General features: G+C 35.6%; 1 protein-coding gene across 2 annotated transcripts in view; it reads left to right on the top strand.

Moving 5' to 3' along the window:
* CENPE (centromere protein E, 312kDa) overlaps positions 1 to 24,772 on the top strand; it is an 87,871-nt gene extending 63,099 nt beyond the window's left edge. For both annotated transcript variants that reach the window (XM_011943249.1, XM_011943248.1), the window contains 7 exons: positions 9,197 to 9,415; positions 11,932 to 12,117; positions 15,525 to 15,637; positions 17,635 to 17,732; positions 19,314 to 19,497; positions 21,542 to 21,828; positions 24,263 to 24,772. In XM_011943249.1, coding sequence (XP_011798639.1) covers positions 9,197 to 9,415; positions 11,932 to 12,117; positions 15,525 to 15,637; positions 17,635 to 17,732; positions 19,314 to 19,497; positions 21,542 to 21,828; positions 24,263 to 24,357 — 1,182 coding nt within the window. In that variant the 3' untranslated portion in view covers positions 24,358 to 24,772. The remainder of the gene's footprint in view (positions 1 to 9,196; positions 9,416 to 11,931; positions 12,118 to 15,524; positions 15,638 to 17,634; positions 17,733 to 19,313; positions 19,498 to 21,541; positions 21,829 to 24,262) is intronic.
* The last annotated feature ends 414 nt before the right edge of the window (positions 24,773 to 25,186 follow it).

The following is a 25,186-nucleotide window of genomic DNA, read 5'->3' as shown; positions in this document are numbered from 1 at the left end:
TACCTTCAGCATTGAGTAATGTTCCATTGTCTTGATATACTACAGTTTCTAATCCATTCACTTACTGAAGGACATTTTGGTGGCTTGTATGTTTTGGCAATGGTGAGTTCAGCTGCTATAAACATACATGTATATATTTTTGTGTGGACATACATTTTCAACTCACTTGAGTAAATACCAAGGAATGCAATTTCTAGATCATATAGTAAAAATTTGTTTAGTTTTGTAAGAAACTGCCAGACAGTCTTCCAAAGGGGCTGTACCATTTTGCACTCCCACCAGCAACGAATAAAATTCCTGTTGCTCCACATTCTCATCAGCATTTGGTGTTGTCAGTTTGGGATTTTGACCATTCTAGTAAGTGTGTAGTAGTATCTCATTCAATCTCCAATTCTCTAATAAAATATGATGTTGAACATTTTTTATAGTTATTTGTCATCTGTGTATTTTTTCTGGTGAAATGTCTCTTCAGGTCTGTTGTCCCTATTTTAGTCAGGTTATTTGTTTTCTCATTGTTAAGGTTTAAGAATTGTTTGCATACTTTGAATATTGGTCCTTTATCTGATGTGTCTTGGAAATATATTCTTCCAGTCTGTGGCTTGTCTTCTCATTCTCATGGCATTGTATTTCATAGTGCAGATTTTTAATGTTAAAAAAAAAGTTGCCAGGCACGGTGGCTCAAGCCTGTAATCCCAGCACTTTGGGAGGCCGAGACAGGCGGATCACGAGGTCAGGAGATCGAGACCATCCTGGCTAACACGGTGAAACCCCGTCTCTACTAAAAATACAAAAACTAGCCGGGCATGGTGGCGGGCGCCTGTAGTCCCAGCTACTCGGGAGGCTGAGGCAGGAGAATGGCGTGAACCTGGGAGGCGGAGCTTGCAGTGAGCCGAGATCCGGCCACTGCACTCCAGCCTGGGCGACAGAGCAAGACTCTGTCTCAAAAAAAAAAAAAAAAAAGTCTAGCTTATCAATTATTTCTTTCATAGATTATGCCTTTGCATTTGTATCTAAAATATCACCAAACCTAAGATCATCTAGATTTTCTCCTATGCTGTCTTCCATAGTTTTTGTTTTATATTTAAACCTGTGATCCATCTTGAGTTAATTTTTCTGAAGTGCTTAAGGTCTTTTTTTTTTTTTTTTTGCTTGTGGATGTCCCGATTCAGCACCATTATATTGTCTTTGCTCCTTTGTCAATGATCATTTGACCACGTGGGATCTATTTCTGAGCTCTCTATTCTATTTCATTGATCTATTTGTTCTTTCATTGATAGCAAATCTGGAAACTGCTGATTTTTATAGTAAATCTGGGAGTCAAGTAATGTCAGTTCTCTGACGTTCTTCAACATTGTGTTGGTTATTCTGTGTCCTTTGCCTCTCCATATAAACTTTGGAATTAGTTTGTCCCTATTCACAAAATGACTTCCTATGGTTTTGCTGGGATTGCTTCTAATTTATAGATGGAAAGAACTGACATCTTAACAATATCGTGTCTTTTTATCCATGAATATGGACTATTTCTCCATTTATTTGATTCTTCTACTTTTTTATCAGAGTTTAGTAGTAGTTTTTTTCATATAGATCTTGTATATATTTGTTAGATTTGCCTATGTATTTTATTTTGGGGGGTGCTAGTAAAATGGTAATGTATTTTTAATTTCAAATTACACTTGTAAATTGCTGGTATACGGGAAAGCTATTAACTTTTGTATATTGACTTATTATCCTACAACTTTGCTATAGTTGCATATTAGTTCCAGGAGTATTTTTGTTGATGCCTTCAGATTTTCTATGCAGATGATCATGTCATGTGTAAACAAAGAGAGTTTTATTTTATTTCTTCTTTACAGATTTGTGTACCTTGTATTTCCTTTACTTGTTTTATGGCATTAGTTTGGACTTCTAGTACAGTGTTGAAAACCAGAGGTGAGAGGGGACATCCTTGCCTTGTTTCTGATCACAGCAGGAAGACTTCTAGTTTCTCATGATTAACTGTGATGTTAGCTGTAGTTTTTTGTAGACATTCTTTATCAAGTTGTAGAGGTTTATCTCTGTTGCTGAGAGTTTTAAATTATTAATGGGTATTGAATTTTGACAAATATTTTTTCTGCATCTATTGATATGATCATGTGATTTTTCTTCTTTAGCCTGTGATGGAATACATTAATTGATTTTTGAATGTTAAACCAGCCTTTCATACCTGAGATAAATCCCATTTGGTCATGTATAATCTTTTTTACACATGATTGGATTTGACTTCCTAATATTTTGTTGCGGTTTTCACATCTTTTTTTACTTTTTTTTTTTTTTTTTTTTTTGAGATGGAGTCTCACTCTCTCTCCCAGGCTGGAGTGCAATGGCGCGATCTCGGCTCACTGCAACCTCCGCCTCCCAGGTTCAAGCGATTCTCCTGCCTCAACCTCCTGAATAGCTGGGATTACAGGCACTCATCACCATGCCTGACTAATTTTCATATTTTTAGTAGAGACAGGGTTTCACCATGTTGGTCAGGCTGGTCTCGAACTCCTGACCTCGTGATCCACCCACCTCAGCCTCCCAAAGTGCTGGGATTACAGGCATGAACCACTGCCCCCAGCTTTTACATCTATTTTTATGAGCGATATTGGTCTGTAGCTTTCTTGTATAATGTCATCCATCATCTGGTTTTAATATCAGAATAATGCTGACATCATAGAATGAGTTTCTGTTTCTATCTTCTGGAAGAGATTGTAGATTGTAGAGAATGGGTGTAGTTTTTCCTTAAATTTCTTAAATATTTGGTAGAATTCACCATTGAACTCATCTAGACCTGGTTCTTTCTGTTTTAGAAAGTTTTTAGTTACTGACACCATGTCTCTGATAGATATAGGCCTAATCAAACTGCCTTTCTTGTGTATTGGTAGATTGTATCTTTCAAAGAATTGATCCATTTCATTTAAATTATCAAATTTGTGGGTTGTTCATAATTGTGGGTTGTAGTAATTGAGTTGTTCATAATATTTTTTAATGTCCATGGGCTCTATAGTGATGTCCTCTCATCCATTTCTGATATTAGTAATTTGTATTATTTTTCTTTTTCTTAGTTTGCCTAGCTAGAGGTTTATTAACTTTATTGATCTTTTCAAAGAACCAGTTTTTAGGATATTTATTTTCTCTATTAATTTTTCCGTTTCAGTGTCATTGATTTCTACTTTAACTTTTATTATTTCTTCTGCTTACTTTGGATTTAATTTGCTGCTCATTTTTAGTTTCCTAAGGTTAAAGCCTCATTTATTGATTTTTAGGTCTTTCCTCTTTTCTAATACATGTATTCAATGCTACAAATTTTCCTCTAAGCAGTGCTTTTACTGCATTCCACAGATACTGGTAAGTCATATTTTCATTTTCATTTAGCTCAAAATACATTTTAATTTCTCTTTATTTCTCCTGTGACCCATATGTTGTTTAGAAGTGTATTGTTTAAATATCTAATTATCTGGGGATTTTTCAGCTGTTTGGGATTTCTAGTTTAATTTCATTGTAGTCTGAGAGCAGACATGGTATGATGGGTCCAGAATGTGGTCTGTCTTCACAAATATTCAATGTGAGTTTGAGAAGAATATATAATATGCTGTTGTTGGATGAACTAGTCAATAAATGTCAATTGCGTCCAGGTAATAGATGGTACTGTTAAATTCAACCATGTCCTTACTGATTTTTCTGCCTGGTGGATCTGTTCACTTCTGATGGAGAGGCATTCAAGTCTCCAACTATAATAGATTGATCTATTTCTCCTTGTAGTTTTATCATTTTTTGCCTCAAGTATTTTAATGCATTTTTGCTAGGTACATGCAAAATAAAAATTGCTATGTCTTCTTGGGGTATTGATGTCTTTATCACTATGTCCCTTTATCCCTGATAGTTTTCCTTGCTCTGAACTCTGCTATGTGTGAAATTATATCGCTACTTCATCTCTTTTGACTAGTTTTAATGTAGTGTATCTTTCTCCATCCCTTACTTTCTAATCTATGTGTCCTTATATTGAAGATGGGTTTCTTGTAGACAACATACAGTCAGCTCTTGTTTTTTGATCTGGTTTGACAGTCTTTTAATTGGTGTATTTAGACCATTGACATTTAAGGTGTTTATTGATATAATTGGATTAATATCTGCCATATTGTTTCTGTTTTCTATTTTTTGTCCTTATTCTTTGTACCTATTTTTGTCTTCCACATTTTTTCTGCCTATTATGATTTTAATTATTTTATGATTCCATTTTCTCCGCTTAGCATACAAGTATACTTCTATCTTGTTTTAGTGGTTGCTCTAGAGTTTGCAATATATCCATTTACAACTAATCTGAGTCCAATTTCAAATAACACTTTCCACCTCACAGATAATGTAAGTACCTTATAATAACAACATATTTATCATTTCTCCCTCCCATCCATTGTATCATGGCCATCATTCATCTCACTTACTGGTAAGCATACATAAGTTAGCTCAGTTAGGCATAAGAAAATAAGTTTTTGTTTTACCTTCACTTATTCCTTCTCTTGTGCTCATCCTTTCTGTATGTAGATCTGAGTTTCTGACTATATCATTTTCCTTTCCTCTGAAGAACTTCTTTTTAACATTTCTTGCAAGGCCAGTCTACTGACAACAAATTCCCTCAATTTTTGTTTGTCTCAGAAAGTCTTTATGTCTACTTCACTTTTGAAGAATAATTTTACATGGTATAGAATTATAGGTTGGTATGTTTTCTCACTCCACTGGCTTCTAGCTTGAATAGCTTCAGAAAAGTCAGATGTAATTCTTACCTTCACTCCCCTACAGGTAAGGTGTTTTTTCCCTTCCAGCTTCTTCAAATATTAAAACTTTGATTTTTCTGAAGTTTGAATGTGATATGCTTAGATGTGGTTTTTGTTTTGTTTTTTCTTTTTGGTATTTGTCCCATTTAGCATTATGAGTTTGCTCGATTCCTGGTTTGGTGTACATTGTTAAACTGTGGAAATTCTTAATCATTATTACTTCACATATTCCAGCTCTTTCTTTTTCTGTTCACCTTCTGGTATTCCCATTATGTACACATTACACCTTTTATAATTACCCCACAGTTCTAGAATGTTGTTTAGGATTTTTTTCAGTATTTTTACTCTTTGCTTTTCAGTTTTGGAAGTTTCCACTGTCATGTTTCCAAGTTGAGCTTCTTTCTTCTGCCAGTCTACTGATGAACTCTTCAAGGGCGTTCTTCATTTCTGTTAACAGCATTTTTTATCTCTAGCATCTCTTTATTTTTTTCTCAAAATTTCTATGTCTCTTTTTATATTGTTTATTTGTTCTTGCATGTCGTCTACTTTTTCCACCAAAGCCCCTAGCATATTAATCAATTTTTTAAAAATTTCTGGTCTGGTAACTCTGATGTTCCTGGCATTTCTGACTCTGGTTCTGATGCTTTTTCAGTGTCTTCACACTGTGTTTTTTGCCCTGTAGTATGTCTTGTAATTTTTTTTTTGCTGAAAAGCAGGCATGATTTACTGGGTAAAAGTAACTGTAGCAAACAGGCCTTTAGTAGTGTAGTGGCAAGGTATGTGTGGTGTGTGGCAGGTGGAGTATATTTCCCTGCCTTCACATGGAAGGCAAGAGCCAGCTGAAACTTAGTATTTCCCCCTCTTCCAGATATATTAGGCCCTGATAAAACCCCAGTATGTTAGGCTCTGGTAAAATAGTTTCTGCTGAGGGCAGACCTTAAGAAAAAACAAAAATGCTCTATTTTATTTCAAAATGGTTCCTTTTCTCCTCTCCTGCCAGACTCACAAAGGGATTTCTCCAATGTTAATTGTGCTGACTTGGTGTGGCAGCCACTGTGTGACTAGGTCCCCCAAAGTTTTTAACTTTCAGAGTTAACAGTGAGCTCCAATAGTTCATCGTTGCAATTCAGGTTTTCCTACCCCATAACTGGTTCCTGCAAAGGTTTCTGCTCTGTTACGATTCTCTGTGTCTGCCTCTCTGCCTCTCCAGTTTGGGGAGCATCTCTTTGCCTGCAACCTCACTTCTCTGGTGGATCTCAGCAGACTTGTAGATTTTTTTTCATTTGTTTTGCCTTTTCCTTGTTGTTAGGATGGACTGGTAACTTCTTTTTTTTTTTTTTTTTGAGACGGAGTCTCACTCTCACCTAGGCTGGAGTACAGTGGCTCAATCTCAGCTTACTGCAACCTCCGCCTCCTGGGTTCAAGCGATTCTCTTGCCTCAGCCTCCCGAGTAACTGGGACTACAGGCGCACACCACCAGGACCAGCTAATTTTTGTATATTTTTTAGTAGAGACGGGGTTTCACCATGTTGGCCAGAACAGTCTCGATCTCTAGACCTTGTGATCCACCTGCCTCAGCCTCCCAAAGTGCTGGGATTACAGGTGTGAGCCACTGCACATGTCCTGGACTGGCAACTTCTAAACACCTAAAATGCTAAACTAGAAACTTGAAAATTGTGATTTTTTTTTTTATCATTGTTTCCAAGGTGATCAGCCCAAATGTACTGAGTCATAAGGACTAACATTGCTTAAGACCAGTTTAATAACTTGTTTTACATTTCACTGATTGGTATTTGGTGAGTCCAAAAGTAATTGCAGTATTCATCCTGCTTTCAGAAGTAATCCCTTCTCTGTTTCATTGGTAAAACATGTAATAGTCAAAAGATTGCTTCTTTTTATTAAATTGGAGCAATGGTAGCTAGATTAATATTATCGTTTCCAAAATATATTTTATAGTTCATGTTTGGGTAGTTCTTTTCTGACAATTTAATTTCATCTGCAAATTATATTGGAATCATGTTGAAATAAGGAATAATGCCGTTTTTAAAAAGTTTTCCCATGGAGAGTTCATCCTATTTATTGATTAGCCAGAGCTAGCAAAATAGCAGTTGGCTATTTCAAGAAAAAAACAAAAAAGTCCACAATCAGTAGAGAAAGGCACAAAACCGATGTTTGGATAAGATCATCTCTATTTGTAATTTGATGTTTTTCTTGTAATATTGAGGACCCAGTTGTGATTAGAGAGTAGGGATTTCTACTGTGTGGATCAGCATGTATATGTGGCTTCTTCCAGTACATAAGAGTAGGCATTAATAACTTGGTATGGTGTGAGGTCTGTAGTCCAGAGCCAAGGAGTGTCCAGGGTGTCAGGAAGACAATGAATTTAAGATCTGAGCCTGGTAGAATGACCACAAAGCCACAAATGAGGTGATACCAATGGGACATTCATGATGAGAACAGAAAGTACAATCGGTAGGAATTAGGAAGTAAAAAAGGTATCAGTAATTTCAAAGTTAGTTAGCCTTAAATATAAAAGAGTATTGTTTGTTATTCCCTGTACAGAAATACAGGATACTCAGATCAATTGCCAACAAGCAGTGTTTTCCTTTTTAACACTGAGGTTTGTTTTGTTTTTGTTTTTGTTTTCAGACAGAGTCTCGCTCTGTCACCCAGGCTGGAGTGCAGTGGCGCAGTCTTGGTTCACTGCAGCCTCTGCCCCCAAGTTCAAGCAGTTCTCCTGCCTCAGCCTCCCAAGTAGCTGGGACTACAGGTGCCCACCACCAGGCCTGGCTAATTTTTGTGTTTTTAGTAGAGACGGGGTTTCACCATATTGGCCAGGATGGTCTCAAACTCCTGACCTTGTGATCTGCCTGTGTTGGCCTCCCAAAGTGCTGGGATTACAGGCATGAGCCACCATGCCCGGCTAACATTGAGGTTTGTAACAAAGCAGAAAAATAGATAATTGTTAAGTTTCTAGCTGTGCCCTGCTGTTAGATATCGGTTAGTGTTTCATTATCAGCCATAGCATATATAATGATTTTAACCTGCATAATTCTTCATGTTCTTTTCATATGTTAGTACAATCTAATAAAGTGAGATTATCATCTTGCAGATCAATATGAATCCTCTCTAGTCATTATTTATTTTATTGTCATCATCCACATCCAACATCTGAAATTTCAGAAACTGATGCAAACTACAAAGAATATTCACATTCTTTTAAAGTACTGTTTTAGAATGTTCTAAATAATGAACCTCAGCCTATATGCTGTCCTAGAATTCTAGGGTGTTTTAAAGTTTTTTAAAAATATGTATATCAAGACCCCCTACCCCTGAGTGGATGCCATGGGTGGTACTAAACCCTATGTATTCTGTTTTTTTCTGTACATACATACCTATGATAAAGTTTAATTTATAAATTAGACACAGTAAGAGATTAATAACAACAACTAATAAAATAGAAGAATTTTAACAATATACTATAGTAAAAGTTATATGAATGTGGACTCTCAAAATATGTTATGTTACTGCACTCTCCTTTCTTACGATGTGAGATGATAAGTGCGTACCTGATAAGATGAAGAAATATGAATGACCTAGACATTTTGATTTAGTCTTAGACTGCTATTGACCTTCTGTATTCCTGAATCCATGAATAATTCTTGCTTGCAGTAAAGGGCTTGATGTCACCTTTTCAGGGGATCCCTTGCTGAAGTCTTCATAGATGCTCAGTGCTTGCTGGTCATCACACTGTCATCAGCTAGAACACGTTTCTGTTCGTGTCTTCCACCGCAAATTTAATGCCTTTTCTAGCTTAACTAAGCACTTATCACACACTGTTGCAGGTTGAAGTGCTACAGCAAAAATAGCATGAATATCTCTTTCCTTCTTCACAATTTCACGGATAAAAGATTATTCTAACCATAGATCTTAGCAACCTTAACATATGATGGTTTTTTCTTATTAAGTTGAGAACTTTTACTTTTTCACTTAAAAGAAGCACTTGACAGCTTCACTGTGGCATGTCTAAATTACCAGCATTACTACTCTTGTGCTTTGGGGCCATTAGTAATTAAAATACGGGTTACTTGGACACAAGTACTGCAATACAGCAGCAATCAGATAATCAGGGTGACTATCAAGTGAACACGTAGTGTATGCTGGACAAGAGGATGATTTACATCCCAGGCAGGACTGAGCAGAATGACTCAAAATTTCACTGTGCTACTCAGAATGGTGTGCAATTCAAAACCTGTGAATTGTTTATTTCTGGAATTTCCCATTTAATATTTTCAGACCATTTTTGACTGAGAGTAACTGAAACCATGGAAAATAAAATCGCAGGTAAGCGGGGACTACTATAAATCGTTTTAGAGCTATAATGGTATTTTACTGTTCAATAGGCCATAATGAATGAATCAACAGAGTTTGAGGAAAGAAGTGCTACCATATCCAAAGAGTGGGAACAGGACCTGAAATCATTGAAAGAGAAAAATGAAAAACTGTTTAAAAACTACCAAACATTAAAGACCTCCTTGGCATCTGGTGCCCAGGTTAATCCTACCGCACACGACAGTAAGAATTCTCATGTTACATCAAGAGCTACACAGTCAACCACAGAGGTATATAATTTCTTATAAAATTTTCTTCAATTTGCAGCTTCGCCACAGCGTTTAGAGCAAAATTATAGTATTTACTTATTACCGAACATGAATACATTTATTTTTGTAAGTGATGGACTTGATTTTTACTAGTAGTTCTACTCTGGCTATCATTTAACTAAACTAATTATAAAGCTAGACATTATGTAAGATATTATTATAAAACATAAATTGTAACTTCATTTGATTATTAAATTCATAAAATATAGTTTTAAGTTACTACTACTTAAGGTACAATTACCATAAAAGTTTTCCAAATCATGTGACTTTTTATTGAACTGTGAGCTATGTCCGTATGCAGAACAAATACTAGCTTGGAGAGAAATAGCAATTTAACTTTTCTGTTATTATCACCAGCATATTTAATATTGCTTCATGTTGTAATCACAATAAAAATATGAGGTTAAAAATATAACAAGATTGTTATGCAGATTAACTTGTATCTAAGAACCAGTACGTTATTTGAATAAACAAATTACCTTATTAACTACCCTTACTCGGGAGTCTAACAACATGTGCAAAATGTTCTATTTTGTTAGCACACAAAACGACTTTGTAGGGATCCCAATGGTAAATTAAAATTTATCACTTTTTACCAAAAACTTATGATAAAACATCAACCACCAGCTTAATGAAAACTAGATCACTAGTATACAGTGTTTTGATTTGTAGGGCATTACAGACCTCAGTCAGCTGGTACAGATAAAATAGAGGAAAGATGAAATCCATCTACCAAAATAATAATTTAAAGAAACAAAAGGAAAGTCGATCAGTCTTCAGTGACCCAAGAAAATAGTCTAGCAGATAATAAAATATATGCTACTATCATTGGACAAGTTTGATGCAAGAATGGACAAGTAGAGCAGTGGAACAGAATAGAGAGTTCAGAAATATACTCAATTAAGTATCAGAATGTAGTACAGGTGTATGATAACAGTAACATTCAATTCAGTGGAAAAAAAGATGGTTTACTTGGCCAGGTGTGTGAGTCTGTAATCCCAGTACTTTGGGAGGCTAAGGTTTGGGGATTACTTGAGCCTAGGAGTTTAAGATGAGCTTGGACAACATAGTAAGACCCTGTCTCTGCAGAAAAAAAAAGTGTTTTTTAAATATGTTATCCAGGTGCAGTGGCATCCACCTGTAGTCTCAGCTACTTGGGAGGCTTAGTTGGGAGGATTACTTGAGCCTGGGAGATCGAAACTGCAGTGAACCATGATCATGCCACTGCACACCAGCCTAGGCAACAGAGTGAGACACTGTCTCAAAAAAAAAAAAGAAAGAAAAGATGGTTTGCTTAATGCATGATTTTGATACAACAGGATAGCCAACTGGAAAAAAATAAGACTAGATTCCTGTTTCACTCGTTAAACAAAAATGAATTCTAAATGGGCCTCCAAAAATCCAGACATTTTGCCAAAAAAAAAAAAAAAAGAGTGTGTACGTGTGAATAATGTGATACCTCTATGAAGTGAGATTCTATATGTCCATGAAGACAAAAAATAGGAGAGATCTATGTGTTGATAATGGAAAGATATGTTCTCAAGTTTTAAAATAAAGCGGAACTATATTTAGTATATTGTGTGTACACTATTTTTAGAAACTATATTCATGTATATTTGGTTATAGATAGAAAATTTCTGGAAGAATACACTTGAAAAAGTTTAGTAGTGATTGCTTCAGGGTCAACTTGGGGTCTGAAAAGGGGAGACTTACTCTTCATTATATGTCTTTGAATTTTTTTCCACATATTTGTGTTTTTCTATTTAAGATTAATAAGGGTGGGCATGTTGGTTCATGCCTGTAATCCCAGCACTTTGGGAGGCCAAGGCGGGCAGATCACCTGAGGTCAGGAATTCAATACTGGCCTGGCCAACATGGTGAAACCCAATCTCTACTAAAAGTAGAAAAATTAGCCAGGCGTGCTGGCACACACCTGTAGTCCCAGCTACTTGGAAGGCTGAGGCAGGACAATCACTGGAATCTAGGAGGTGGAGTGCAGAGAGCCAAGATTGTGCCACTGTATTCCAGCCTGGGCAACGGCGCAAAACTCCATCTCCAAAAACATAAATAAAAATTAATAAAAGTAAGGGGAAAGATAAGTTATATATATTACTTTAGAGAGTCAATTAACAAATGTCGTTTGTTTAAGTAGTGTTCATTTAAAATATGAGTGCCTGTTTAATATGCTTAGCACTGTGCTGACTAATAAATCACATAACCACTGTGCTGTTTTTAACTGCATGTTTTAAGAATTTGCTGACAGATTATAATATAAACCTTTGACATTTTCAATCCAAAAATCATCATCTAAATGAGGGAAATAACATGTCTGTAGATTGAATGATGTTTGGCTTCTCTTTGTTAATATAATCTGTGAAAAGTTAACAATACCTAAATATGATCATCTCTGTCTCAAATTTATATACTGTGATTCTGTCTTGATGATAGAGCTTATGAATGTGTGCTTTTTCTAATAGAAAATTCGAGAACTGGAAAATTCACTACATGAAGCTAAAGAAAGTGCTATGCATAAGGAAAGCAAGATTATAAAGATGCAGAAAGAACTTGAGGTGACTAATGACATAATAGCAAAACTTCAAGCCAAAGTTAATGAATCAAATAAACACCTTGAAACAACAAAAGAGACAATTCAAGTACTTCAGGTAACTTAAACATAAAAATAAAAGTTGTTTGTTTGTTTAGCATATTGAATTCAGCAAATCTCTTGGTGCTCTGTTCTTCCCTCTCACGACAACTTCCTTTTACCTATGTGTGTCTGCAGTTCAGTACTCATGCAGAAGCAACTTAACTTATAAGTGAAATGTAGGAGCGTATTGTCATGTAAAATGTTATTTTTATTATGTTGGAAAAATAATTTTTAAAAGACATACATGTTTATAGTTTAAAGTGTATTTTTTTTCATTTTTCAAAAAAATAGCATATCAAAATACATAATACTGTTAGATAAGTATATTTTTAAATTCTTTTCTTTCTACTTACTGCCCCTGTTACTGAGTCCCACCTGATGTCCCATGGGCTGAATCTGACCTGTTTTGGGGGAAAAAACCGTAATTTAAATGTTTTTCAACTTGAATGTCATTAGACAAATCACATACTCATTAATCACTACTCCCTTTTGTTTTAGTTCCAGCCACTTCTCACATTTCTTCTACTCGAGTCTGATCCGAATTGGCATATTTAAATTTGCTGTTCTGCCCCAGTGTCTTTTCACTCCAGTTAAAATTAGGAACACGTCAAGAATGCCTGCTTTATTCATATTTAACATTGTTCTAAAAATTCTGGTCTGTTCAGTGAGACATGAGTAGAGAGGCAAAAGAAAAAATTAATTTTTTTTGACAATTGTTGTTACAGCTGGAAACTAAAAAATTCAACTATAAAGTTTTTAAATGTTGTAATTTTTTAATATTACAAATAATTGATCACAATTTTTATTCATTCAACAAATATTTGCTGAGCACCAGCTATGTGTCACTCACTGTTCTAGAGGCCAGTGAAAAAACAAAGCCCATGCCAGCAAAGAACTTACATTCTAGTTGAAGGAGACAGAATATTAACTTAAAATGTAAAATATAGAAGGTATATTTTTATATATGTTATATATATTAAGAGGTATATTATATCTCAAGTGGTGAAAAGTGAAATGGAAAAAAATTAAGGCAGACAAGGGGGTACATGATTCTGGGTGAAGGTGGACATGTGTGGGAAGAGAGATGATTGTATATAGGGGAGTTGAGGAATGTCACACCAGTAAGATGATCTGAAGGAAGTGATAGGGCAAACTGTGGCCAGGGAGAAATGTTCCAGGCAAAGGAAATAGCAAACTGAAAACAACAAGCAAGGTAGTGCATCCAGAGCAGAATGAGCAAGAGGATAGAGGTAGAAAATAAGGTGAGAAGTAGCCAAGGACCAGATCATAAAGGCCCTGGAAGCTATTTTCAGAACTCTCATTTCTATTCTGGGAGAGATGGAAACAAAGGCTTCTCAATGGGAAAAGGTTAGTCTGATCAACTAATGATGCTAGACAACTAAATATCCATCCACAAGCAAAAAAAAGATAAAGAACTTATACTTTTCACAAAAATTAACTCAGATCATAGACATAAATGTAAAATGCAAAACTAGAAAACTCAAAGAAGATGACATAGCAGTTCTAAGTGACCTTGGATTTTGCGGTATTTTTAGATATAATACAAGAAGTACAATCCATAAAGAAAAAAACTGGTAAGTTGGATTTTATTGAGACAAACTTCTGCTTTGCAAAAGACGCTGTCCGGAGAATAAAGAGAAGCCACAGACTGGCAGAAACTATATACAAAAGATGAATCTGGTGAAGGAATGTTATACAAAATAGACAAACAACTCTTAAAACCAACGATAAGAAACAACCAGTCAATCTTAAAATTGGCAAAAGATCCAGATGACAAATAACCATATGAAAAGATACTTCATATCCTATGTCATTAGAGAATCACAAATTAAAATAATAGACAATTACAAACCTACCAGAATAGCCAAAATCCAAAACACCAAGAACACCAAATGCTGGTGTATGGAGCAAAAGGAATTCTTACTAATTGCTGGTGGACATGCAAAATGCTACAGCCACTGTGGAAGATGGTTTGGCAGTTTCTTACAAAACTAAGCATACTTGTATGATTGAGCAGTTGTATTCCTTGGTATTTACTCAGATGAGCTGAGAATGTATGTACACACAAAAGGCTGCATGTGTATGTTAATAGCAGCTGTGTTCATAATTGCTAAGCCTTAGACACACCCAAGCTGTCTTTCAGTGGGTAAATGGATAAACTGATACATTCATACAATGGAATAATTTTCAGCAATTAAATGAGAGGGCCGGGTGCAGTGACTCATGCCTGTAATCCCAGCACTTTGGGAGGCCAAGGCGGGCAGATCACCTGAGATCAGGATTTCAAGACCAGCCTCCCCGACATGGCAAACCCTGTCTCTACTAAAAATACAAAAAAGTAGCCAGGCATGGTGGTGAGTGCCTGTAATCCCACCTATTCAGGGGGCTGAGGCAGGAGAATCGCTTGAACCCAGGAGGCGAAGGTTGCAGTGAGCCGAGATCGCACCACTGCACCCCAGCCTAGGCGACAAGAGCGAAACTTTGTCTTAAAAAAAAAAAAAAGGAATGAGAGGACCTTTAGTACACATTGCTTAGTGGAAGAAGCCAATCTGAAAAGGCTACATACTGTATGATTTCAAGTATATGACATTTTTAGAAAGACAAAACTAAGAGACAGTAAAAAAAAATAAACAGTTGCCGGGGATAATGCAGAAGAGAGGGATGAATAGGCAGAGCAGAGTTTTTTAGGACAGTGAAACTATTCTGTATGATACTGTAATGATGGACATGTACCATTTTACATTTGTCAAAACCCACCGAATGTACAATACAAATAAACTGTCATGGAAATTATAGATCTTAATAATGTATCAATATTCATCACTTAAAACAAATGTGCCATACTAATACATGATGTTAATATGGGGAAAAAGGAATAGGGGACACTGGGTATGTAGGAACTCCCAGTATTTTCCATTCCATTTTTCTGGAAACTAAAACTACTGCTGTAAAATACAGTGTTTTGTATCACTGGATGGAACTATGTTTCAGTACAAAATATGCCTAGTAATGCTCTGTTTTGTGGCCTGAATTTAATTCTAGTTTGATGTTTACATCTCTGCTCCAACATCTTTTTGTTTCGTTTTCTGATTTACCTTTTTCCACCCTTTTCATTATTTCCAACTTTTTTCATTTTGTAGGTATTTTCAATTGGAAAAAAATATATTTTAAGAAATAAAAATCATGTTTCTAATTGCGAAAATCGTGTTTCTAATTGCATATTAGCTTCGAATAGACTTCATATCAATATTCAGTTAAAATTGATGCTTTTTCATATATTTGGAATTGTTTGCTATTTTAAAATGCCCTTAATTAGAGCAAAGACAGCTAACCATTCTTTAAAATTGGAGAAATTGAAGCTCCTCTAATAATTATTTTTATTTTCTCTAAAAAAAAAATTAGGACAAAGTTGCTTTAGGAGCTAAGCCATATAAAGAAGAAATTGAAGATCTCAAAACGAAACTTGTGAAAATAGACCTAGAGAAAATGAAAAATGCCAAAGAATTTGAAAAGGAGTACGTATTTGTCTTAATTTAATGTGATTTTAGTAGCTTTTCTTCCTAAACTACATATACTTTTCATTAGTTAAATTTTTAAAATAAAATTTATGAAAACATTGTTACTGCTGTTCTTTAAAAAATATAAACATCCATAGATTTTAAATATACTGGTCTCATTACATATGCAAAGTTTTTAAAACTAAGCACAATTCCGATCAATTAACACACTATGTCTTTGAACACTTCTTAGTCATACATAATATAAACAATTTTAAGTGGCTTTTTTATGCCTGAAAGTGAACATTAAGAGAGAGAGAGTGTGTGTGTGTGTGTATAGCAGTTTTACTAAGGTTTCTGTTGTTTCTCTTAATTTCATTTGTTGGTCTTACTGTGTTTTTATGTTAAGATTATATTTCCTTTTAGTTTATAGTTCCCTAGGGCCCAAGAGCAAATCCTCTTTTTAGTGATTTATTTATAGGTAGCATTATACATAACAGCATGCCTAAATTCTTTGTGGTGTAGCATAATGAAAAGAATATTAAACAGAGTCAACGAAACTGAATGAGAGATACGTTCTCAATCCCAGCACTTTTGGGAGGCCGAAGCAGGTGGATCACAAGGTCAGGAGATCCAGACCATTCTGGCTAACACAGTGAAACCCCGGCTCTACTAAAAATACAAAAAAAAATTAGCCGGGCTTAGTGGCAGGCACCTGTAGTCCCAGCTACTTGGGAGACTGAGGCAGGAGAATGGCGTGAACCCGGGAGGCAGAGCTTGCAGTGAGCCGATATCACACCACTGCACTCCAGCCTGGGCGACAGAGTGAGACTCCATCTCAAAAAAAAAATGAAATACATTCTCACTTACTAATGCATCACCTTATACTGTTTATTCTCTCTGGTCCTCGTGTTCATAATCAGTAAAGAAAGGTTTATATTAGAGGATTTGTTAAGATGCTTCCTGGCTTTTAACACTTTTCATTCTTCCTAAAGATCTTGAATAAATATTTAATGATCTCTTATTTTGCCCAGGAAATAACTCTCGGAATTTTCATGCTCTCTAAGCAGCCTGTTGGTTTTAGTGAAACATAAATCTATTAGATTCTCAATTATAAAAACAAATTTACTTGTAGAATAGGGTCAGCAGGGCCGGGTACAATGGCTCACGCCTGTAGTCTCAGTACTTTGGGAGGCCAAGGCAGGCAGATCACCTGAGGTCAGGAGTTTGAGACCAGCCTGGCCAACATGGTGAAACCCTGTCTCTACTAAAAATACAAAACTTAGTCGGGCATGGTGGCAGGTGCCTGTAATCCCAGTTACTCGGCAGGCTGAGGCAGGAGAATTGCTTGAACTCGGGAGGCAAAGGTTGCAGTGAGCTGAGATAACACTATTGTACTCCAGCCTGGGGAACAAGAGCGAGACTTCATCTCAAAAAAAAAGAATAGGGTCAGCAGATACAGATACATTCATAGTCATTACAAAAGGCAGAAAGTCATGATTTATCATTGCTGATTAATGCCTAAACTAGCAACTCTCATAAAATGTCTCTTTCTACCAGAGAACAGTGATCAGAATTTGACCTTTGTAGCATCTTAGACCAGAGCTGCAGTCAGGGTTTGCTTTCCTGACCATATAGCAATAAAGCTGCACTTTCTCTTTCATGCTCCTTATACCTTCAAGATATTTCTAGGACCCCATGGTAAAAAATAATTAGGTAGTTATAATTTTGTTCAATATCCAATGAATTAGGCCTCCAGAAGCTTCAAAAGAACTGGGGTTTCTCAATATAAGAAAACCAGACTGTCCCTGCACCCAAGCAGAATGCTTCTAGTTTGATGACATTAATGCCATAAGGCACGTGGCACCAGAGAGGTATCATGAGGGCTTATCTACTGCCACTTATGGGCATTACGTCAATGTGATGTATTAGAAAATCCTTCACAGCAGCTCTATTTTTTCTCCTGTAAAAAATTAGTTGCTGAACTTTTTACATCTTTTTATTGTTTTTGTTAGAATCAGTGCTACAAAAGCCACTGTAGAATATCAAAAGGAAGTTATAAGGCTATTGAGAGAAAATCTCAGAAGAAGTCAACAGGCCCAGGATACCTCAAGTAAGTAGAAAATGCAGATATTTTCAGATCCTTTAAATTTTACTTCTCAACACACAACAGACTTTGAAGACTAAAATTATGTAGTATGTGACAGTCGAGAGTAAACAGAAGTTGACCACCAATGTATTTTTAAATGAATTTATTGGAACCGTATTTCCAGATATCTTGTGACATCTTAGTTTGTTGTAATCTTAGATGCTTATCCATTATAGATTCTTGAAAAATATGAACTCTGCTTTTGTATTGTCAAATCTTTACCTATTAGTGAAGATACCTTCAGGCAATAAAGGAATGACTTATACTATATCAACGTAGAATTATGCTTCCCAATAAAATGAAACATGTCTGCATAGATTTTAATTGTATACATTTCATAAGTTATAATTGGTGTGCAGTAAAAATAAATACTATTCTGTTTGTTCTTGAAACTAAAAATACCAAGTTAATATTTACTTGCAAAGCTCTTTGAAATTTATCTGAGATACGCTTTTTAGATCTGTTGGTCAAATTTCTCAATATATATGCATTCCTCAAACTACCTTTTTTCATATTATGTCTGTCCCGTTTGAAAAGAAAGAATGCTTGAACAGTACTTGAGATAGCTGTACAGTAGAACAAGTACTGAACTAAGGTGCAGATCTCAATGGCTATGTGAAATCGTGGGGTTAGCGCCTGATCTTCTAACTTATAGGCATATACATATATATGTTTATGTATATACTTATAAGTATATATACATATATGCTTTATATAGAAGAAGTATATATACTTCTACTATATATTTATAAGTATATGTGAGTATATATATTATATACTTTATATGTGAGTATACTTATATGTATATGTGAGTGTATATATATACTTAAATGTATATGTGAGTATACTTATAACTCATACTTTTTGTATTTAGCTGTCTTTTTATTATCGAGTAGTAAGAATTCTTTACGTATTTTGGATGCAGGTCACATACAAGATATATGATGTGACAATATTTTATCTCATTTCTGTGGTTGTCTTTTCACTTTCTTTGTTATTGTTATACTTTATGTTCTAGGGTACATGGGCACAATGTGCAGGTTACATATGTATATGTGTGCCATGTTGGTGTGCTGCACCCATTAACTCGTCATTTACATTAGGTATATACTAATGCCTCCTTATATATACTTTTTTACAGGAGAATAAACAGAATAAACAGAACTGCTGTGAAGGATTTTCTAATATATACTTATATATATGCATACTTATATATACTCATAAGTATATATACACACACATATACGTATATACTTATATATACACCTATATATGCTTATAAGCATATATATACACTTACATATACTTAAGTGTATATACACACTTATATATACCTATAAGTACATATACACTTATATATGCACTTTTGGTCAGATAAACAGAGGGAGTACGGTAGAAGGCTGAAGTCAAGGGTGACTTCCAGAGAAACAAGACTTGAGGTGTTTTGGTCTCTATAATGACTTATTGTACTTAATAGTATTTCCTTTATTTTGAACTTTGGAGACAGTTAAAATTATCACCTATTTGTGTATTTTCCTCCTACAGTGATATCAGAACATACTGATTCTCAGCCTTCAAATAAACCCTTAACTTGTGGAGGTGGCAGCGGCATTGTACAAAACACAAAAGCTCTTATTTTGAAAAGTGAACATATAAGACTAGAAAAGGAAATTTCTAAGTTAAAGCAGCAAAATGAACAGCTAATAAAGCAAAAGAATGACTTGTTAAGGTAAGATCTGCTTACATGATACAGATATTATGCTTATGGCTATTACATATATGTAGGGACATGGTATATGCACATATTTTTTGCAGGTGGTAACACTTCAGTCATTATGGGGAAAGTAATTTTTAGAGCTCGTGTAATAAGTGTCTTTTTTAAAAAATGAGAATATGGGTACACTATTCCAGGGTTTGCTATCAACTGACAATTCCTAACCAAGCCAAGAAACAGGGAAGAAACAAAGACCTTTGAGGGGGCAGCTGAAATACACCACAAGTCCATATACCCAAGCCAGTGAGACTTTACTTAGGAACTCCTTACGTCCATTATTGTAGGCTTTTTACTTTATAAACAGATCTAACAAATTATTTGGCTTCTAGCACAGTGGAAGATTAGAATCTTTTCCCCAAGCACTCTACTATGATACAGTAGGAAAAAAAGAGGGTTAAATAATTTTACGAATGACTCTTTGCCATGAAAGCTATTAAAAAATAAACAAAAACAAAAAGGAGGTTATAAAAGGGTTATATTATGAAAGAGAAATACAACATTATCTAGGTGTTAGGGGTAGAGGGTTGGTTGATCAAGAAGCCAACGAACGGGCATACCTCGTTTTATTGCACTAATCTTTCTACTATATACACTGGGAACCCAAAAGATTTCTGCAATTTGCTTTATTACAGTGATCTGTAACCAAACCTACAATATCTCCAAGGTATGCCTATATCAGAATACATATGAAAAATGAATAGGAATTAGGCTAGATGAAAGAAGAAGGGTAAGTTTTCCAGGCCAGGGGACAACATGTTCATGGTCTTTGAGTGAAGAAGAATAACTAATTGGTGGAACTGAAAGACATCCAGTGTGGCCAGAGTGTAGAGAATGAGACAGAATAAAGTGCAAGACAAGGTGCCAGGGGTAAATGGATTCAGATTACATAGGCCCTCATAGTTCATTTTGAAGAATATGGAGTGGTATCCTAAATGTAATGGCAGGATTACCTGCACTGGAGGGTTTTAAGGTAGTGGCCTGATGAGATCTTATAGCATCTTTGGCTGCTAGAGCATTATGGAGGGACCCAATCTTAGAATGTGTTTATGGTAATTCAGGCAAAACATAATTTTAGCATGGACTAGCTTGGCTCCAGTAGGGATAAAAACAAGGAAGTGAATTTGATAGATAGGATGAGATTGTATCAAGAGACTTGGATGACTGTTAAAATGAAAGAGAGTGAGGTCTCTAGGATTGCTTCCCAGGTTTCTCTCTGGAGGAACTGGATAAATGCTGGTGGCATCTCCTGTAAGAAGCAGCACTGTAACTAGAAAAGCACAGTGTAATCTTTCTTTTACAGTAAGAAAGGTACATCAAAGATTCATCTATCCAGGAGACTAATTTAGCAAATTATTGTGGCAAAGCATCAATAGATAAGCCACTCTGGATTATATCATTGATTTATTTGAAAACCTAATGTTGTACTTAGAGCTTTCTTTTCAAGACTCCATGATCATGGAAACTTACTACAATATTCAATTGATATAGATCCATTTTGTTTTCTGAACTTTGGAAATAGTCAAAACAGGAAGCATGAGGTTGAAATTAAAATGTAAATGTGATAAAATGGTATATTTTATGTTATATATATTTCATTACAATTTAATTTTTAAATATAAATGTGAATACATCTTAAGAATCAAGAAGTCGGCCGGGCGCGGTGGCTCAAGCCTGTAATCCCAGCACTTTGGGAGGCCGAGACGGGCAGATCACGAGGTCAGGAGATCGAGACCATCCTGGCTAACACTGTGAAACCCCGTCTCTACTAAAAATACAAAAAACTAGCCGGGCGAGGTGGCGGGCGCCTGTAGTCCCAGCTACTTGGGAGGCTGAGGCAGGAGAATGGCGTAAACCCGGGAGGCGGAGCCTGCAGTGAGCTGAGATCCGGCCACGGCACTCCAGGCCGGGCGACAGAGCAAGACTCCATCTCAAAAAAAAAAAAAAAAAAAAAAAGAATCAAGAAGTCTTACAGTGTCTCTTTTTTTCCCCCACATTTAAGCAATAATCAGCATCTTTCCAATGAGGTCAAAACTTGGAAGGAAAGAACACTTAAAAGAGAGGCTTACAAACAAGTAACTTGTGAGAATTCTCTGAAGTCTCCTAAAGTGACTGGAACAGCTTCTAAAAAGAAACAAATTACACCCTCTCAATGCAAGGAACGGAATTTACAAGATCCTACGCCAAAGGAATCACCAAAATCTTGGTTTTTTGATAGCCGATCAAAGTCTTTACCATCACCTCATCCAGTTCGCTATTTTGATAACTCAAATTTAGGTCTTTGTCCAGGTAAGTAAATATACTGGTTACTTTAAAATCAGAAGGTAACAGTTGGAACTTATTAGTCAATTAGTGATTTAGTCAAGTAAGCTACAATGTCAGGCTTCATTTGCTGACTCTGTGTAAGAAAGTTGGTTTCTCCAAGGCATAGCAATGAAGTGCAATTCACTTTTACCCCAAGTGAAGTCTTCAGTCTACCCTTTAAGCCCTTAGTTTTGTCCAAAGAGAGACAAGCAACTTTCCCAAGGACATGAAGATACTACCCTAAAAAGCAACTTTTACTGAAAAGTCTTATCAATTCAATGGACCAGAATATCCAATAGCATTATATTTACTTTACCCAAGCCAGATAATAGACAAACCATTTACTTATTCATTTATTCAATCAGCAAAATTGTTTTGAGCCCCTTCTATGTGTTAAGCATTAGATCCTGATGCCACATTGATAAGCAAAACCAGACGTGGTCCCTGCCTTCATAGAGCTTAATTCTGATGGAAGATACAGACAGTAATCAAGTGGTTTAAAAAAAAAAAAAAGTGAAATTCAAGCAGTGCAACTACAAAAGACTATGAGGAATATAATAAGTATTTGAGGAATATTGAGGAAGGAAACTGAGATCAGATATAAAAGGTTAACATGAGTTATCTTAACAAAGAGCAGAGGGAAAAGCATCTCAGGCAGATGGAACAGCAACAGCATTAGGGTAGGTGGGAACATGACCAGGGGACAGTTGAAAGAAATATGGTGTGGTCAGAGCACAGTGAGTACAAGCTTGTGTAGGTGAAGTCAGTGAGGCCAAAGAGAGAATTAAGAGCCAGAAATGCTGGACTTTTATAAATTATATAAAGGAATGCTTTCATTTATTGTGTAGAGGAAGACTTTGAAATATCTTAAGCAATGGCAGGAGAACGTGAGTCACACATTTTGAAAACATCACCTCGTCTCTAAGGTGACCAGCAAATAGTAGCAGGAGTTTGACAGTTGTCTAAACAAGACATGGTAGTGTGGACTTGGAGTAGAGATGGAGAGAAGTAGACTGACAGGAGAGATTTTGGAGTAAAATCAGCAACACCAGGCACCTGATTGAACAAAGGAGTGGGGAGGTATCAAGGATTACCCCAACTCTGCATGGAGGTTGTCCACAGAAGTGGGGGGACTTGCAGGAGAAACTGTAACATGGCATTTCTTGTAGTCTTTCTTACCACATAGCATCTATTGTGCATAGCCCTTTGTGACAGTGTATCTGCCTACCCTACCAGAGGTACCCTGTTATGCAACTGTAGAAATCTAAAGCAACAAAATTGTACACTAAGAAAGGCAGCTGCCAAATCATTTAAAACCTTTAGCAATATTTGCCAGAGTTTATAAACTTCTACTTTGTGATTAAGAAAAAATCTATCCATTCTCATCAACTATATCAAAATTAGATCAAGTTGACAGTCTAAAAGTGTTCTTAGGGAGATAGGTAGGCACAGAAACATTTGGAATAAGAAAAGTTTGAAATATTCTCTTCATTAAATAGTATTTAACAAACATTTAAGGACCTTCTATTAGCTAGCTAACACTTGCATGGAACTGTCTCGCTATGTTGCCCAGGCTGTCCTTGAACTCCTAGGTTCAAGCAATCCTAAGCATCAAGGACTACAGGTGCATGCTACCACATCCAGCTGTAATCACCTTTTGGTTTTGTCTACTGGTGCCAGAGGTATATGCATAATGTGAATTCATCAAACTGCAAATAAAAATGTTTGAGTCCTTTTTTAATATATGGATCTCTCTGGTACTGTTTTTAGATAAATAAAAGAGTAGCCTAGAAGAATACATAAATCAAAAACTGACCAATTCAGAATTAAATGAGATAGTCCCAGCTTGAATTAATACCAGTCTTTTAAAAAGTAAATGTGAGTTTTTACTTTTAATTATAAAAAGTAATCCAAATTACCTTAACAAACTAAGGTAATTGCTAAGACCAGTTATACTAGATTTACTTTTATAAATATAATAATTGTAAAATAAATATTGTTTATAAGCAAATAGATGCAGCTAAAGTCCTTTTTAAAGGCTCACAGAAAGCTTTCCAAAGATGACTAAATATTCTCTAAAATACTATTTAGCACACCATTTATTTTGAGAAACAGGATGAAAGAAAACTCAATCAGTCCATGTTTGATTCACTTTGAATTTCAAATTGAAGAATTCCAGATAAAACTTTATTCTCAGTTTGGCTATGGTTTGTCTAATAGTTCATTTTAGGACAAAATGGGGAGTCAACTTCTCCAACTCTAAGGTGAAATACACCATCTTCATGACCAAACATGATGAACCATGTTGCCCTTTTTCATTCTTCACATCTCTCCTGCCTTAACGTCCTTTCCACTTCCAGCTGTGCTTGGTTCTTGTGTATTTTTATAATAGGATTAATGTTTCCATTTTCTTTCTCAGAGGTACAAAATGCAGGAGCAGAGAGCGTGGATTCTCAGCCAGGTCCTTGGCATGCCTCCTCAGGAAAAGATGTGCCTGAGTGCAAAACTCAGTAGACTCCTCTTCGTCACTTCTCTGGAGGTCCAGCATTCCTTGTTTGGAAATGACTTTGTTTATGTGTCTGTCCCTGGTAATGATGTTGTAGTGCAGCTTAATTTCAATTCAGTCTTTACTTTGCCACTAGAGTTGAAAGATAAGGGAACAGGAAATGAATGTATTGTGGTAATTTAGAATGGTGATAGCAATACCTTCTTCTTCTTGCATATGGTAATACTTTTAAAAGTTGGATTGTTTATTTGTATATTTTGTAAAGAATAAAGTTATTGAAAGAAATGTAAAGTTATCTACATGACTTAGCATATTCCAAAGCATAATACATACATTAATATAAAACATCATTTTATTAACAAAATTGTAAACATTTTTAATACCTTACACATTCAATAAATGTTTAGTAGTTCTGAATCACCACTTTTCTATGTAATGTTAATGGTTTCTTGGTGAGGTAATCTCTCTTGTTGGCTCAATATTTTGCTAAGAAAATACACACAAGCTTTCTGGATTTAAATTCTTAAAGGATAGCAGAGGCTGTGTCCTCTTAACTTTCCAGTTCTAATATTCCTTTTGCTGTAATAGCCACTGAAGTTCTTTCTCATATTCCTGGTAACCTACCTATCCCAATCCCTATGCAAACTCTCTAAATTGGTTGGTTTATTATTAGATTTTGTTTTTCATTGCCCCTCACTCCCAGCCTGGAGGAACCTATAGCTCATTTATTCTACCTCTTCATTGTAGACATAAGGAAACAGTACCAGAGTTTTTATCAAAGTAAAGTTTTCTAAACCTGGAGTCCCCACAGATAGATGAAGCATATATGGATGGGCT

This window comes from Colobus angolensis, unplaced genomic scaffold, assembly GCF_000951035.1.
Source record: "Colobus angolensis palliatus isolate OR3802 unplaced genomic scaffold, Cang.pa_1.0 Scaffold217, whole genome shotgun sequence".
Classification (NCBI taxonomy): domain Eukaryota; kingdom Metazoa; phylum Chordata; class Mammalia; order Primates; family Cercopithecidae; genus Colobus; species Colobus angolensis.
This window is presented reverse-complemented; position numbering and strand designations above follow the sequence as displayed.